This window comes from Octodon degus, unplaced genomic scaffold, assembly GCF_000260255.1.
Source record: "Octodon degus isolate 3935 unplaced genomic scaffold, OctDeg1.0 scaffold00026, whole genome shotgun sequence".
In the NCBI taxonomy this organism is placed as follows: Eukaryota; Metazoa; Chordata; class Mammalia; order Rodentia; family Octodontidae; genus Octodon; species Octodon degus.
In genome coordinates, this window is record NW_004524602.1 from 1,679,474 (window position 1) to 1,696,202 (window position 16,729).

Genomic DNA, 16,729 nt, shown 5'->3' on the forward strand with positions numbered 1-16,729 from the left:
GAAAGGAAGACCCATGTGTGGGCCCCTCAAGGCTATTCTGGAGGGGTGGGAGTGTTGGCGCAGTGGAGATCAGGTCAGGTCTGAGATGTGGAAGTCAAAGTGGGCTGAGGCCTCCTGGGAGAGGAAAGGCGAACTCTGGCTGATGCTTGTGGGAGGTAATGGGAAGAACACCTGGAGAGGCGGAAGGGAGCCCAGCCGGAAGCTCTGCCAGTGAAAGGAGGTGGTGGAGTCCTCCGCAGAACTAATGGGCTCAGTGCATCTGACACATGGAGAAGCTGAGCTCAAGTGGCACACTGGGGAGGAGAGGTGCAGCTCAGTACGTGGCCACTGGTGCCCGAGGTGACTCTGCAGTAGCATCTGCTGCTGGAAGTAGCAGAAAGCTGTTCAGGGTGCTGTGATGCTAAGGGTGTTATTACTCCAGGCCCAAGGATCCTGGGGGTGTGGGGCTCCAGGGTGGTCCTGCTGCTCTATGACATGTTCCCTCTGGATGGTGTTTCCAGGGCCTGGGTGTGCCCCTTCTCTAAGCCCCAGGGAAGGTAATTGGCATGTGGGAGCTTAGCTATTTCTGCAGCAGTTGTGTCTTTTCAGGCCAGGTGACTGTAAGCCAGGCACCAGGGAAAGCAGTGATTCTTGGATAGCCCGACTCCCCTTTTCTTTCTTTCTTTCTTCTTCTTTTTCTTTTTTTTTTTTTTTTTTTTTTTGGTGAAACCAGGGATTGAACTCAGGCCCTTGTGCTTGCCAGGCAAGCACTTATTCTACTGAGCCATCTCTCCAGCCCCCCTGCTCCCCGTTTCACCAGCAGCCCTAGTCTTGAGACCCTCCACTTTGCAGCATGAGGGTGTACGTCCTGGTTCTGCCCTACCAAACCAGAGCTTCTCCAAGTGTTTTTAACATTGTCTGTTCCAGAAACTGGAGGTGTCAGTTGGAGAGGCTGAGGCTCAGCGAGCTGGAGCCACTACATCAAAACTGGGTCTCAGCCTGGGCTTCCTAGCTCCTGTCTGTGCCTTTGTGGTACTGTCTCTCAAGGCTGAATCCAGTCTTCATTTTTTTATTTCTGAGATGGAGTCTTGCCATGTAGTTCAGGCTGGCCTTGAGTTTACTGTTGTAGCCTACACTGGTCTTGACCTCATGGTGATCCTCTGGCCTCAGCTTCTCAAGTGCTGGGACTACGAGTGTGTGCCACTACAGCCTGAATCCAGTTATTGTTTTTATTTTTATATTTTTTGTGGAACCGGGGATTGAACTCAGGCCCTTGTGCTTGCCAGAGAAGCACTTATTCTGCTGAGCCATCTCCCTGGCCCCATGAATCCAATTATTGACCTTAAAGACTCCATCGTGTTCTGGCAGCCCTGCCCAAAGGATCTTGCAGAGGGACAGAGTGGTGTCAGGGGACCTGGCTATCTTGGCCACTGACCCCACCCCTACCCCTTACCCCTACCCCTTGTACTTCACAGCCCCAGAGAACAGCTGTTTCTGCCTCAGGGCATCAGCTTCTCAGGAATAGGAGCTAGGACACCAGGCAGCAGGGCTGGAGGAAATAGATGCTGCAGGTTTAGGGGAGCCATGAGGATCCTGCCTTTCTGGGCCTGGCCTGGAGTAGGGCTGGGCAGATGAGTGACAGCCCCTGGGGTCCTGAGTTCCTGGTGTTCACAGTATAAGTGGACTGTGAGCATCCAGCATTTACAGCTCTGATTATAAACCAGGCTGAGGCAGGAGCAGGGGCAGGCAGGGGCAGGCAGCGACGTGGCAGGTGGCAGGCGGGGCTGCACAGGGGAGCCCTACAGCTCCACTTCCTGTGGGTGCGGGCCCTGGTGCTGGCCTGGGAGGTTGCACAAGCCTTCCTCACAGGCCGCAGGCTGCCTGCTTGCCTGCCTGGCTGGTGCACAGCCTTCCTCACTCAGCCGGCCCTGCCTCCCCCAGGGCTGGCATCCTGCTCTCTGCCCTGGGGCCTGGCCTATGTGTTCATTGCAAAGGCTGAAGGGGCCGCCTCTGCTCGCCCTCCCATCCCTGGCCACAGCTCCTTCCTCATTTGCTGCTGGTTCTAGTCCTAAACAAAACAGGTTGAGCCCTTTCTCCCCCTGTGGCAGTTGTCTCTGGCCTGTGGCTGCCTTCTAAGCACTGCAGACGGCGCCGGCTTGGACAGGAGGGGGCCTGGACGGTGCTCCTGGAGCCTGGCCACAGTCGGCCCTGCCCAGGCGGGAGTGCAAGCTTTGCTCAGCAGACACAAGGATGATGCCTCAGCTGCAGTTCCGAGATTCTTTCTGGGTGAGTGAGGCCGCCAGGCCATCTGGGCTGAAGTGTCTCAAGTGTCCCAAGGCAGGGATGGGAGTGTGGTCTCACAGAGGCTGAATTTTGGTCCTGTCTTAGAGGTAGCCTGGGCCACTGTTCCTTGTGAGTAAAAAGCAAAGGGATCACTGGCTGGGGTACTTGGGTGCTGTATGTACTCTGTGCTCCACAGCAGGAGCTTCCAGGAGAGCCCAACACTGGTGGGGCTTGAGAAGGCCATGTTGGCAGGGAGTGGAGAGCAGGTCAGAGGTCTGGGACAGACACATGGGTTCAGATCTTGACCTTGTGACTGACGGGCTGGGTGAGTCATTCAATGCCTCTGTGCCTCAGCTTCTCTGTCTGTATAATGGAGATAAGGACAAATAAACACCCAGTTTCAGGTGCTTGAAGTATGAATGCCCCAGCACCTTGCTGCACCCTGAATGGTAGCTCTCTTCCCTTGCCCAATTCCTTGCCCACTGCAGACCTTGGGGGTCCTCCAAGGAGTGGGCAGTGCCTTGCTTGCTTTCTTAAATTCAGTCCAGTTGTAATTAAGGCCTTTTGCCCATGAAATAGGGCACCTAGCTGGGCTTATCAGTCCACATAGCCTGCAAGTGGAGTCATAGTCTACCCACACCGCTTTCTGCTTGTGCTTGGCCTTCCTTTGGCTTCTGGGGACAAGTGGAGACCTCTACGGTTGGAGAAGGAATGTGGTTGTGCTGCTTGTCCCCTCTTTGATCCCCAAAGAAGACTGTCCTGACCTCTGCTCAGCTGCCTTAGCCCTGCCTGCTCCAGTGCCTTGTCCCAAGAGCAGCTAGGAGGACTGGGCAGAAGAACCAGGTTTCTTTCCCTTCAGAGCCAGCTTGGCATAAGTAGCCTGCTTCCCTTGTACTGCTGCTCTGAGGGCAGAACTGATGGGCCTCAATTTCCCCATCATTCACTGGAGGACAGAGAGGCCCAGCCCACAAGAGCTGACAGCGGCAGAGCTGGCTCCACCCAGGCAGGCACCAGGGTGCTCTAGTCCAGAACCTTCCCTGAGGCAGAGCTTGGGGGGCAGGGATGGTGGTAGGGTCGGGTGTGGCAGCTTCCTGAGTGGCATCCTGTCCACGCCTGCACTTGTCACACTCAGCTGTGGCTGCTTCATGGTCCCCAGGTGTCTCCTCATCCCTAGAGCTGCTGGGCCTGAGTGAGGGGACAGCTTTCCTAGAAAGGGACAGAGCAGGTCACTGTGGAAATCACTTGCTCCAGAGGCATAGTCCTAGTGTCCTACTGTGGGGCCCAGCTGGCCCAGTACAGGACACTAATATATATTTATGGAGCTCTAAAGATGTGGCAAATGCCATGCTCAGGGCTATGTACATAGTCACTCATTTAATTCCCATAGTAACCAGTGAAGTAGACACTGTTGTTATCCTGAACATTAGATGAGGAAAGTGAAGCACAGAGAATATAAGGGACTTAGGCAAGGTCGTGGAGCTGGAATTAAGCCTAGCAAGCTAACTCCATGCCGGTGTCAGCTAGGGAATTTCTTTATCCCTTGTGGACCTGGCATACACTGGGTTTTGGGCCGTGGGATCCACATTGGGGAAGTGGAGGGGAATTCTGTCCTTTGACCTCTCAGTGGGGCAAGGAGATCAGGGGAGGTGGGGAGAACAGAATTCTCAAGCTCAGATCACAGATGAATCTATCTAGCAGCAGAAACTGCCCTGAGGGGCCTCTTCCCGTTTTCCAACCCAGAAGCTGTACAACCTACAGAACCCAGCTGAAAATGACGTCCCTATCTAGTGGAAGGAAACCCTGAGCCTCAGGTCACCAACACCCACAGCCTTTGCACATGGCTTTGAGTTAGGGCAGTGAACTATTGTGTTACCCACAACTTGATCAGGGTCCAACACATGTAGCAGTCATCCAACATCCACCTGCCACCACGACACAGTTGGTGACAGATATATAGGTGGATCCAAACAGAAGTGGTCTTGTAGACCACAGGTAGCTAAGATGGAAATAAAGTAGTTATAAAAAGCAGATACAGTAGCTCAGAAGTGGTCAGAAGGTTCAGCATGGGAAGGTTTACCCCATCTCTTGTTGGGTTTCCTGCAGAGCTATCCACGTGGCCACGCTACGGCTTCTGCAGCCTGCTGTCGGCTGCGGCAGGACACAGCTACAGCCCCTGTAGGAGGAAGGCAAGGCATGCTCAGGCCAAGCTGCAGCCCAAGGAAAGAATAATATGACTTCTGTTAGGCATGCAAGACAAAGAGCATTGCTGCTCTGCAGGAAGTTTGTGGCTGAGTCTCAGAGCTCCAGAGCTACCAGACACAATGGAGCTGAGATCTCAGCCTCCCTTCTAAGACCTTAGCTCTCCTACAACCTGTGCCTGCACCGAGTGGAAGGGCAGGAAAGCCAGGGAAGGCCAGATGCCGCCCTACCTCAGCCTCATCAAACTGGATCACAATAAATAGGGAGAGTGGTGTGTGCCAGGTGAATGTTTGTAGAATAAATGTATGGGCAGTTTGTTTGTCTTCCTGACCCCATCTTATCTTCCATTTCAGGTTTGTTAGATTCTGTAGATGTGTTTTGAGTAAAATTTTTGTCTAGAAGATTCACTGAGTCCTGAGCTCCACCCCACATCCACTCAGATACATGAGACAATATTGTCCCTAAGCAAGTCACAGTAATGTGCTTGGGTCCCAGGTAATTGGGCTGTCCAGGTGTATGCTGAGAAAAGCAGTGTCCCACGTCCCTGCACCACCCATCTGGCCTTCACAGGGGAATCCCTGGGTGTAGCTGTTAAGAGAGAAGATATGGTTGTAAACCGGATGCTTTGGAGAGCCACATCTCTGGGCATATTGAAAAGGAAAGCAAGGGCCTCTCAGGGTGGCCCCCAGGGGCCAGGGGACAGCAGGCCTGAGTGCTCCTCTGACTGTGGTCTTCTCTCTGTCTTTGAGATGCAGCTTTACCTGGAAGCTCCTTGCCCATGGAGCAGGTGAGGGCCCTGTTACTAGGTAGAGGTGACTGGCCAGGGACACAGCCAGCCAAGGCTGGGCCAGGCCCACCCCTTCCCTCTGCGTCCTGCCTAGGGTGTCCCTCTTCTGTGGTTCCCCTTCCCCTTCCTGGTCTCGAGACTCTGTGGTTCCCCATTTAGGAAACAACAGAGAAAAGTGCTAAGAGCAGCCACTTTGGCCTGTCCGGGAGCTAGCTGCCTGTCCCTGCTCCAGGACCTGTCCTCTGGTCCCAAGGCTGACATTTTTAAGACACTTTTCATGTCCTAGGCTCTTAAAGTTAAATAGACATCTTCTAAAGAAACCATCCAAATAATACAAGAACCTAAGAAGGACAATGGGAAAATGGAGAAAAACAGAGGGGAAAAAATACCCACCCTTATTATTCATTGTTTCAGGCTGATGAGTCTAAAAATATTCTTTGCTGTGCTTCCATAAGAATATCCTACACAGGTACAAGAAAATCATGTGTATAACTTTGTATGCTTTCCTACTTTTCTATTTAAATTTTTATTTTAAATTGTGGTAAAATATACACAATGTAAAATGGGTCAGTGGAATCACTTATCTCTCAGGTACCGGAAGAATTTGTCCCTGATTATTTGTACTGAGATGTATTAGTCAAAAGTGAAAGCATCCATTAGCTGACAAGAAATTATTCTGGGAGATACAGTAAAAGGGAATTGAAAACATTTCTAAATCCATTGTGTCACATAATTCTGCCGAATATGAATCTTATGCGTTATCATAAGTCTTTCTCTGGTCTTGTACTTTGCTTTATGTTTGCTTTAAGAAGACACCAAGAGGCGCCTCATGATAACACACACCTGTAACTTTGGCTGTTTGAGAGGCTGAGAAAGGGGGGTTCGTGTGTTTGAGGCCACCCTGGGAAACACAGCAAGATTGACTTGAAACAACCAGGCATGGTGGCACATGCCTGTATTCCTAGCACTCAGGAGGCTGAGGCAGAAGGATTGCTGAGAGTTCAAGGACAGCCTGGGCTACAAAGTGAGTTCAAGGCCTGCCTGAACTGCATAGCAAAACCCTGTCTTAAAAAGATGGGGAAATCATCTCAAAACAAAACAAATGGAAACCCAGAAATGATACAAAGTAGGAATTGGGATCACTGTGGTTAACCTGACTGGTCACAATGGAAACCAGGGTGAGGCCGAATGCTATCCCATGCAGCCTGGGAATTGAGTGAATCCTTTAGGGTGAAACTGTACAGCATAAAATAGGCCCCAAAGTTTGGGCAGAACAGTCTCCAGCAAGATCTATATGACCATGACTGGTTGTAGATTGTACCTAGATTACCAAAAATCCATATTCCCCTTCAGAAATTTGATGGGGGGTAAGGGGTTAGGGTAACACACATGACAAACTGTTCAACCACATAAGATTTACCATCTTAACTACGTGTAAGTTAGTGGTGTTCAGTAGTGGGCAACCCTCCTGCTTCTCGGTGTGGACACTGTGCGAGTGGGGGTGGGTCCTCATCTTCAGCAGCACTGTGGCTCCTGGCTGCACTGTTCTCCAGCTTTCAAATTCAGTGGACAGGGGGCCAGGGAGATGGCTCAGTAGAATAAGCACTTCCCTGCCAAGTGCAAGGGTCTGAGTTCAATCCCCGGTTTGCCAAAAAAAAAAAAAAACTAAAACTAAAAAACAAATTCAGTGGACACACTATCACATATTTTTCCAATCCCCTATCCTTGGACATGTACATTAGGCCAGCTACGCATTGCTCAGGACCATGATACAGGGGATACCTTTACACACATAGACTTTTCCCTGAGGATTATTTCTGTAGGAAACTTTTCAGGACAGGAGGTACTTTTGAATGGAAGAGAGGGGCTGTTCTCATTCTCAACAGCTGCTCTGTAATCCTGGAGTTCTCTCTCTGGGGGGCAACCTTTATACAGGAAGGAGGGACAGGGAGCCATGGAGGGGTCTGAACCTGTGGTGGGGAGCAGTACTCATATCAGCTTTGAGGGTGACCTCAAAGGCTGGGAGCCCAGTGGCCCTTGGACCCAGGGCTGAGAAGCAGCAGGGTGTGTGGACAGCACAGGAAGTGGCTGCTGTAGCCTAAGCTGTCAGGCCTTTGTGCCACTGGCTGCCATGATGTTGGAGGAAAGGGGTATCTTGGGAGCTGTCTGTGAGATGCAGTGTTTGTGTAAGAGCTACAGAGCCGCATCATGGGGGTCTCGGAGCCTGTGGTCAAGGGGGAGCCAGCACTGCCCCTCACGTGTGTTCATGTCCTCAGGATCCCTAGACAGCCTCAGTGAAGGGGCCATTGTCAGGAGAATGGAAAACAGATGGATGAAGGGTGAGGGCAGGCAGTTCTGAGGATTATCCTGAAGAGACTCCTTCACACTATGCAGTTTTTGAACCATAGTAAAAATATTGCTTATTCAGAAAATCAAAATGATAAAATGGGGATTTATTTCAAGTTTCATGAAGGTTTAGCTCTCCCAGTTCCCACTACTTTGGTCAGCCCTAGAGGAACATCCACAGCGTCCACTTGTTAGGTGCCTATATATGGCAGGCATTGTGAGAGCTGTACCACTGGGTCCCCAAAAAGCCTATAAGGAAGCAGTCTGTGTCTTTCTGTTTCCCTAGTGGCACTTGGACATGGTAGGGCAAGGGTGGGCTGAGGTCTTCATGGGCTCTTGCAGCATAAAGAGGTCAGCTAGTTTGCTGTGGGCTCAGTGAGAGCTCATGCAGAATGAAAGCCCGGTCCTTACACTTGAGCACTTGTTTCTGTAGATTTAGGAATGGTTGATCATCCCCCTTCTCCCACCACCCCAAATTTCTACAAGTAAATATAGAGTATGTGTATCATGAAGATATTTTAAAACAAAACCAAGCCATGCTTACCTCCAGGGCCGCAGTGGTATTTTTAGGCCATGCTTGTGGTTCCACAGCTTCACCTCTTGCTCGGCTGTGTATGCTTTGTGGTGCATGGGCTCCCTGAGGACCAACAGCTTAGCTGCACAGTGTCCACTCCCCAGGATGTGGCCGGCCACAGATGGTGTTAGGAGAAAGCAGAGGTTTGTGGCCAGTGCTTGCTCTGCTTCTGTGACGCCAGCAGAGGTCACCACCAGCATTCGTGGACCACAATGCTCTGGTCAATGCCAAAGTCCCACCTTTGGTTTGACTCCTTGCAGGAACAGAATGGGCTCTTGGATGACCACTGTGCACTGGGCCCAGGAGTTTAGCTTTCCCTGCTGCCCCTGCCCTTCCAAGAGCTGGGAGACCCCTGGCCATGAGCAGGGGCCTTCTTTGGCTGCACATGGCGTTCCAGGTGGAAAGTCCAGCAGAGGCAAAGAGAAGATAGGGGGCAGGGGCAGGTGGGTGATGTGCAAAGTGACAGCTGGTCAGAGGCCCTGCTGGATTGTGAAGGGTCCTTCTCTGCACATAGTGTTGGAGGCAGACTTTTCTGCATTTTGTACCCTCCCTGACAATAGCTATTTTCTCTCATGTAAAAGGGTCTAGGATCCCCTCCCTTCCCACCTGGTGCCTGGCTCACACTGTAAACCACACAATGGAAGGAAATCTAGGCAAAAACCAAAACTTGACTTCAAGCAGGGGAAGGAGGTACCATATACCCTGGCTGCCCACAACAGGGCTCTCCTCTGTGCTGGCTCCACAAGGTCCTTGACCTTGTGTTGCCAAGTAAACAGGCTGTTGTGAAACTTCACCTGGCCCCATCCTTTGATGGGTGAACTGGGTGAGTCTTTTCCCCTTTTGGACCTCATATTCCTCATTTGGGAGGAAGTGATATAAGAGCTCCCATTGCCTAGGGTGAGGTGAGGGTGAGGAGGGCGAGGAGGCTGTCAGGAGTCACAAATTACCTCCTGCCCACCACAGTGAACAAGACCACGAGCAGTCCCTGTGTGACCTCAAATGTGTGATGAGGCTTGAGAACCGTTGACTTAACCTGACTTACCTGACAGTAGACTTGAAGGATCGGTTTTGGTGGTGAACATATGTAACAGAAATGCCTAATTTTTTTTCCTCTGCTGAGGCTGGAACCTACAGCCTCATGCCTTCCAACCAAGCATTCTACCAGCCCCAGCCCTATTTTAACCATTTTAAAGTGCATTCATTACCTATTTCCAGAGCCAATAATTACCCTGAATAAAAATTCTACATTACACATGGCTTCCTGCCCCTTTCTGGGTCAGTCAGTTCATCACAGTGACTGAATATGTAAGGAAATGAACTCAAAAGAAGGAAAATTGATTTGGGCTCATGTTTTCAGAGGTTCTAGTCCATGGTCATTGGTTGGTCCTGTTACTCAGAGCCCATTGTGAGGCAGATCGTTATGGCGGGAGCACGTGTGGCGTAGAGCTGCTCATTTCATTGTGACCCAGAAGTAGATAAAAATGAAGAGGGGGAGGGAGGGAGGGAGAGAGGGAGGGGAGGAGAGAGGAAGGATGGAGGGAGAAAAGAGAGCTAGGGTCTCAGCACTCCCTTCTAGGGCATGCTGTGTTCCTCTCAATGACCTTCCCACCTCCTTCCATCAGGCCCCACCTCCTGAGGTCCCCCACCTCTCAGTAGTGCCACACTGTGGCAACCAAGACTTCAACACACAGCCTTGGAGTCCTATTTAAGATGCCATCAGAACATGCTCTCCCTGTCCCCTGTGTGACCTCTATTCTTTGCGTACCTATGAATTTGGCTCTTCTAACTATCTCATATAAGTAGAACCATACAATATTTGTCCTTTGTGTCTGGCTTAGTTGATTTAGCATACGCCTTTATCCGTTTTGTAACACCTGTTAGAATGTCTTCCCTTTTGTAGAAAGATAATAAAAATACACACATTACTTGGCTATGCATTCCCCCATGGATGGAGGCTTGGACTGTTTCTGCCTTTAGGCTACTGTGAATAATATGCTGTGAAAGTTAGTGTACCAGCGTCTGTTTGGTTCCCTGCTTTCAGTTCTTTCATGTGTAGACCTAGAAGTGAATTGCTGGATTATTTGGATCATTTCTCTGTTTATATTTGCAGGTGTCGGGGGGGGGGGTCAAACCCAGGGCCTTGCACTGTAGAGTTGGAAGTTTGGCTTTTGGTAGTGAACATATGTAACACAATTAAGTAATCTTTTTTCTTTTTCCTGTGCTGGAACGGAGCCTAAGACCTCATGCTTGCTGGACACGCACTCCACTATCCCCAGCAAGTAATCCACTGCTAGGCTATACCCCAGCCCTACCATGTTTAACTGTTTTGTTTTTTATGTATTTAGGACAGGCTCTACGGGGTCTATAGGGTCTCACAATGTAGCTCGGACTTGTAGTGATCCTTCTGTTTTCAGTCCCCCAAAGTGCTAGGATTACAGCACCACCATGCTCAGTCTCAATCACTGTCTCTGCCAGCCCTGTGGGGCCAGCACAGCACACTGGGGGTTGAATTCCAGCCACTGCGCTCTGCCTAAGCAGGCACTTTAGTCTGCTGAGCTATCAGGCTGGCCCTATGTTTAACTTTTTGAACAGCTATTTTCTTTCTCTCACTATCATGGCCATTCTAGTGAGCATGAAGTTGTGTCTCACTGTGACTTTGATTTGCATTTCCCTCATGATTAACAGTGTCAGGTAGCTTTCCCCGGGCTTGTTGGCCATTTGCACATCACCTTTGGACGCTTGCCTGGCAAGCACAAGGACCTGAGTTCAACCTCTGGTTCCGCAAAAAAACACCTTTGGAGTATTTTATCAAAGGCCTCTGTCCACTTCTTGTTGTTGGGTTTCAGTAGTGTTTTTTATGCATTCCTTATCAGGAATATGGTTTTCAGCTATGTTCTCCCATTCTGTAAATAGTCCTTTCATTCTCTTGATATTGTCTTTTGATGTACAGTTTGCTCATCTTTCTGGTCCAGTGTATCTAGTTTTGTTTTGTTGCCTGTGCTTTAATACCATATTTAAGAAATCACTGTTTTAAGTCTTATATTCAGGTCAATAATCCATTTTAAATAAATTTCTGTGGATGGTACAAGGCAAAGTTTCTTTTGCAGGTTGGATAACCAGTTTTTCCACATCAAAGAGTCTGTCTTTTCCCCTACTGAGTGGTCTTGGCAACCTTGTCAAAAATTTAGCTGACCATTTGAGTATTTATTGCTCGGCTCTGTTTTTGATGGATCTCTAAGTCTGTCTTATGATGTACATACTATTTTGATTACTGTAGCTTTGTAGTAAGCTCTAGAATCAAGAAGAGCAAATCCTCCAAACTTGTTCTTCTTTCTCAAAATGGTTTTGGCTATTTGGAGTCTTGAGTGAGAGGTGTTTTTATTATTCTTATTTTATCATTGAGGGACCTAAGGCTTGGGCCTTCCTGAGGTTATGCTGCCAAAACCAGCCATGAGTCCTTGACAAACCCCATCACACCACCTCCTTGAATCTCTTAAGGACCCACCTGCCATGGGAGCCTCTCCAGTGGTTGGCTCCTCCCTGTGGCCGCCCCACTTCTGGCTCTTGGGGCAGGGATGAGTCCTCAGGTCTCACCTTACTTCTCTGACTTCCCCAAAACTGACTTTCAGTGTCATTGCCTTCACACTGGTTAGGGAAGGTCCTTAAGGAACTGACATCTATCCTGGCCTTGGTCTGCTCAGACCTGCTGTGGAAGTCAGGATGGAAACCCTACATTTGAGTGTCACTGCCTGTAAAACAAGGGTTCCCTTCTTCTTTACTCCAGCACATCTGTCCTGTGGTTGGGACCAGTTCCGAGCCCACTCTTCCAGATGTGGGATTCTAGACAGCAAACAGGTGGTGGGTAGTCCAGGAAGTGGGTGACAGTCCAGGCTAGGGCGCTGGCTGGGAGTGACAGCAGGGAAGTGTGGCCTGCTGTTGCAGGGCTGTCATGAATTCTAAAGAAAGACTGATGGGTAGGGGCTGGGGCTGGGGCTGGGGCTGGGGCAGTGTGGCATGGAGGCAGGTGTTCTCTTGGCTGCATCTGCAAAGCCCTCACTGTGGTGCAGAATGGGATGGAAATGGACCCTGCAAGTTGACACAGGAAATGGTGTGTGATAGGTTCAGGCCTAGTGTGAATTGCTGAAATCGTTGTGGTGGTCATCTGACACAGCCGATGCCCTTAAAACAAAGGCCCATGCTCCCGGGATCACGTCCCCCTTCTTCAACTTAGCCCAGGACATAATTTCCTTTCACCCTTCCCGCCACCTCAGGGAAGGCCCCAGTCAGCTCCCTCAGGTATATCTAAACAACCCCTCCAAGTTCCATCCCAGGCCATAAAAGCCTCAGCCTCCCTTTGTGTAGTTGAGAGAATTCCTTATTCTTCCCCACCTTCTCTCCCATGTCCTCAAAGAAAATAGAGCCTCTTTCATTTTATCCTTCTTCCTGTTTCTCTGCTGCCCCTGAAAAACACCTATCAGTATGGTTATCAGTCAGGGTCAGGAGAAGACCACGAGCCGAGACAGCCACTGTGTGGGGGTGCAGGGATTTCAACCCGGTCCTCTGATGATTCCTAACCCAAGATGGAAGGAGCTTGCACAGAGGCTCCACAAGTTCTGGCCTAAGTCCATAGTAAACAGTGAACAGTTTCAGGCACAGGACTCCCTCAACAGCTAGCCTGGGTCCCTGCTAGCCCAGGCCAGGAGGGAGCTCAGACAGTGCCCAGACCTACTGAGGCTGGCAGAGGAGGCCACTGTATCTTCCAAGCACTTCAGGGTCTGTCCTTGCCCTCAGGGCAGGGGTTAACAGGCAGGTGTGGGCCTCTGCAGCTCCATCTAAACTCTGGGAGAAAGCCTCAAGCCTGGGTTCCCCACAGCTACAAAGAAGAATACAGCCCTGCCAGGGCCTAGAGAAGGTGTGCTTACCCAGGTTTACAGATGGGACCTCTGAGGCCTGGGAACTGAAGCACCCAGCCCAGCTGAATGTCACAGCCAGGACTTGACTGCAGTTCTGCTTTCCACTTTTTTGCCTGTAGATTCATGGTTGATGTGTTTCCATCACCACAGCCACCATTTCCAGGGCTCCTTAAGTGTCTTGGCCTTTGTCAGGCCCTGCCCATCCTCCCTCACTTGTGCTCAGAGCCCAGGAGGGGTGTGGCTTGTGCTTTTCTGCAGATGCCCCCCCCAAGGCTCCTAACCTGCTGTTTCCCTTGCCCTGAATTTGAATCCCACCCCTGTTTTGTCCCTAACCCCAGTTCCTGGGCCTCAGACTCTAGCCCCTCCCCTCCCAGCTACTGCAAAGGCTCCATCTATCCTTGGCCTCTGCCCTTCTGGACTTCCATCCCCATACCGCCCCTGCTGGCCTCTACCTTTTCTGCACATCCGGGTTTCATAAAGGGACGAAAAGGAAAAGACAGCCCTGAGCTGGACCCCCTGAGACCTCACAGCCTGGGCAGGAGTCTGGGTTTGGGGCCTTCCTGTCTTCACAACCAAAGAAGCCGACTCAAAAGAACAAAGCTTTCCAGGCAGGCAGGCCTGGTCCAAAGCCAGAGTGACCACCCTGTGCATGGATTATCTCTGCCCTGTGCTCAGCATGACTGAGAAAAATTGCCAAATTATCCCTTGCCTGTGTTCATGTGCCTCCTGGGGAGACTCTGGAGACAATGGAAACTGCAGGGCTCCCTCAGGCAGGGCCCAGGGCTGCGTGGTGAACATCAGCCACAGGCCTGTGGCTCCATGATATGTTGGAGCCCAACATGGACCCTCACATCTCAGGTGGCTTTGTGTGTGGGGTGCTGTAAGACTGGAAAAGCTCAGCCTGGGGTTGGAGAGGGGCTGGGTGAGCTAAAAATCTCTGTCTCTCCATCTCTGTCTGTCTGTCTGTCTGTCTGTGTCTGTCTCTCTCTTTCTCAATAATGAATTTGAACCAGGGCCTGCACATTGAGCTATATGTCCCCCCTTCCCATTTTTCTAAATTGCTGTCTTTCCCAGGCTGGGCTTAAATTTGGATCCTCCTATCTCAGCCTCCAGAGTACTAGGGTCACAGGGGAGCACCACCTCATCCAGCTTGGAAACTTCTTTCTAACCTCAAATTCTGCTGAGCCCAGAGTAGCTAATCTCAGCATGTGAATGTGCTGTAGTCTCTAGAGTGAGGTCTGCCTTGGCCCTCTGGCCCTCTTGCCCAACCCGTGCCCCACAATATCTCAGAACAGCTGCCAGGCACCCATCCATCTGCTTCTACAGGGACCCCTGTAGGCCTTGGGTAGGAGGTACTTGGATACAAGAGCCCAGCTTTTGGTGTCATCTGGGGCTCGGGGCCTTGCTCTAGAGCTCTGTCATGCTCCGAGGCCATAAGCGGCGGGACAGCTTCCTTGAGCCCTACATCTGTGGCCCCTTGACTCTCATTTTCCTCCCCTTCCCTGCACGGACCTGGAGTTGGCCTCAATGGCTCTGCTGCTTGAGACTCTGAGGACACCAACCTGGGAAACCCCCTCTGCTTTCGATGGCCCCATGTGGATCTGTAGGTGAGACTTGGCCTTAAGACCAAAGGGCCTTAGGACCATTTTCCTGTTGTTCCACCTCTTGTATTCTCTGGGCCACCTATCCTTGCATACATCCCTTCAGGACGTGGCCCTCAGCCTGCCAAACAGTCCACTGCAAAGGAGCCCAAAACTGTTCTGCTGACTCAGCAGACCCCCCCACTAGCCTCCTTGTCTATGGCATGGGGACATCCATCCCACTTCAGAGGACTGTCATCACAGAGTGGAGACACTGTAGAATGGCTGCTTTAAAAGTGCTGGGTAGGGCTAGATAAATAGCTCAGTGGATTAAAGTGCCTGCAAGCAGGCGCAGGGGCCAGGGGTTCAATCCCTGGGCCTACCATGCCGGCCCCGCCCCCAGGGCACACTGAAGGCAATTGAGACTGGGCCTGGTGGCACATGCCTGTAATCCAAGCTCTTGGGAGGCTGTAAACAAGCAGATGATTACAAATCCGATCAAATAGACCCCGAACACCCTGTAGACCCTTCCCTAAAATACAAAAAAAAAAAAGTGCTGGGTAATGCGTCATTGAAGTCACAGCTTGTAGTGTAGTACTCAGGAAACAGCAGCCACAAAGCCACATCCTCCAGGGCCTCCCTGGTGCTCTCAGCCCTCAGCCTGTGTTTCTGAGTACATTGCGCTTGGGGGCAAGGCCTGGGTCTCCCTGGAGGCAAGCCCTGCACGCCCTCCACCTTCTCATGAGCATGAACCTTGTTGTCCCGACAATCCTCATGGTTGGCTTCCTCCGTCCACAGAAGACAGTAACAGCAGAGAGAGGCGGCAGCTAATAAGCATGGGCAGGGAGGGGAGCGGAAGCAGCCAGCACCCTGTCCTCCTTGGTGGGTGTAAAGCGCTGGCTACAGTCTCTTGGTGACAGGAAGGACATCTAGTTGCCCTATTCTGTCTTTGCTCTCTCCATAAAAGATGATTTTGAAAAAAAGTTTGAAAAAGAGCCCTGAAGCACAGCACCCTGGAGAAATGTGTAGGAATGCGGAAGGGCAGGCAGGAAATTCATTTTTCCCTTCTACTTGCCTAATCTCACCCTACCCCCCACCCCACCCCCGCATGTGCTGAAGTCTCTCATCATTTTGATGCGTTGCCCAGGCCAGCTCAACATAATACCCACAGCCCAGGCCTTCAGCAGAGAGCACCTGATCTCCTGGATACATGGGAAGCCTTGGATGGGGAGGGGAAGAGGCTACCGCGAGAGCCCCAGCAACCCCTCACTGCCTTATCAGCAGGTCCGATGTCCACGTGGGCTGGCCAAGGAGCAGACAGAACCTCTGAAGGGGTGCGAGAACTCGGATCCCTGAGGCTGCTATGGCTGGTGATGGTGCCCCAGGGTAGCAGCTGCCACCTGGGCTGGTTTGTGTGTTCTCTTCTCAACACTGGGGCCAAACCTGCGGACAAGATAGAAGAGGTTTCTCCTGGCTCACAGTTTCAGAGGTGGCTTGTTCCCTGGCTACGGGATGCAGGTGCAGTGGGGACAGAGCCAGAAAACTGATATCATCCTCCAGACCTCGCCCCATGGTCCACTTCCTTCATCTAGGCCACTTCCTGTTCCCATCACCCCTAACAATTCTCTAAGTTATGGTCTCTTAATGGATTAACCCACTGATGAAGGCAGAGTCCTCATGAGCCTATCACTTTTGAAAACAACAGACTTCAGGGGACATTTTAGTTTTAAACATAACATCTGTCCCCAACCCAGCGCCCACTGTTCCCTTCCCTGCAGCTGTCCACTTTGGTCCCTTCAGTAACACTGAGTGGTGCATTCGACACAGCTGCTTTTAGGGCTCCCCTGTTCTGGCCAGACAGCTCCCCAGAGTTGGCAGGTGGCTTTCCAGGCTTCCCCAACAGCAGTGCTGGTTCCTGGGTGCTATGCCTCCATCCTCTGTCAAAGCAGCACCTGCAGCGCCCCCACCTGCCTCACATGGTGAGGTGTACCACCAGCTTAGAGCTTCCCCAAACCGTAGGCCCACACTGCCCCACCCCCCATGGGCTGGAGCCTCTTTCTCTCCCTGT

The 16,729-nt window shown here is 51.2% G+C and overlaps 1 protein-coding gene across 3 annotated transcripts in view; it reads left to right on the forward strand.

Annotated features, from left to right (window-relative positions):
• Positions 1–1,841: 1,841 nt before the first annotated feature.
• Pstpip1 (proline-serine-threonine phosphatase interacting protein 1) overlaps positions 1,842–16,729 on the forward strand; it is a 31,099-nt gene continuing 16,211 nt past the window's right edge. For all 3 annotated transcript variants that reach the window (XM_004628708.2, XM_023712704.1, XM_023712705.1), the window contains exon 1: positions 1,842–2,265. In XM_004628708.2, coding sequence (XP_004628765.2) covers positions 2,230–2,265 — 36 coding nt within the window. In that variant the 5' untranslated portion in view covers positions 1,842–2,229. The remainder of the gene's footprint in view (positions 2,266–16,729) is intronic.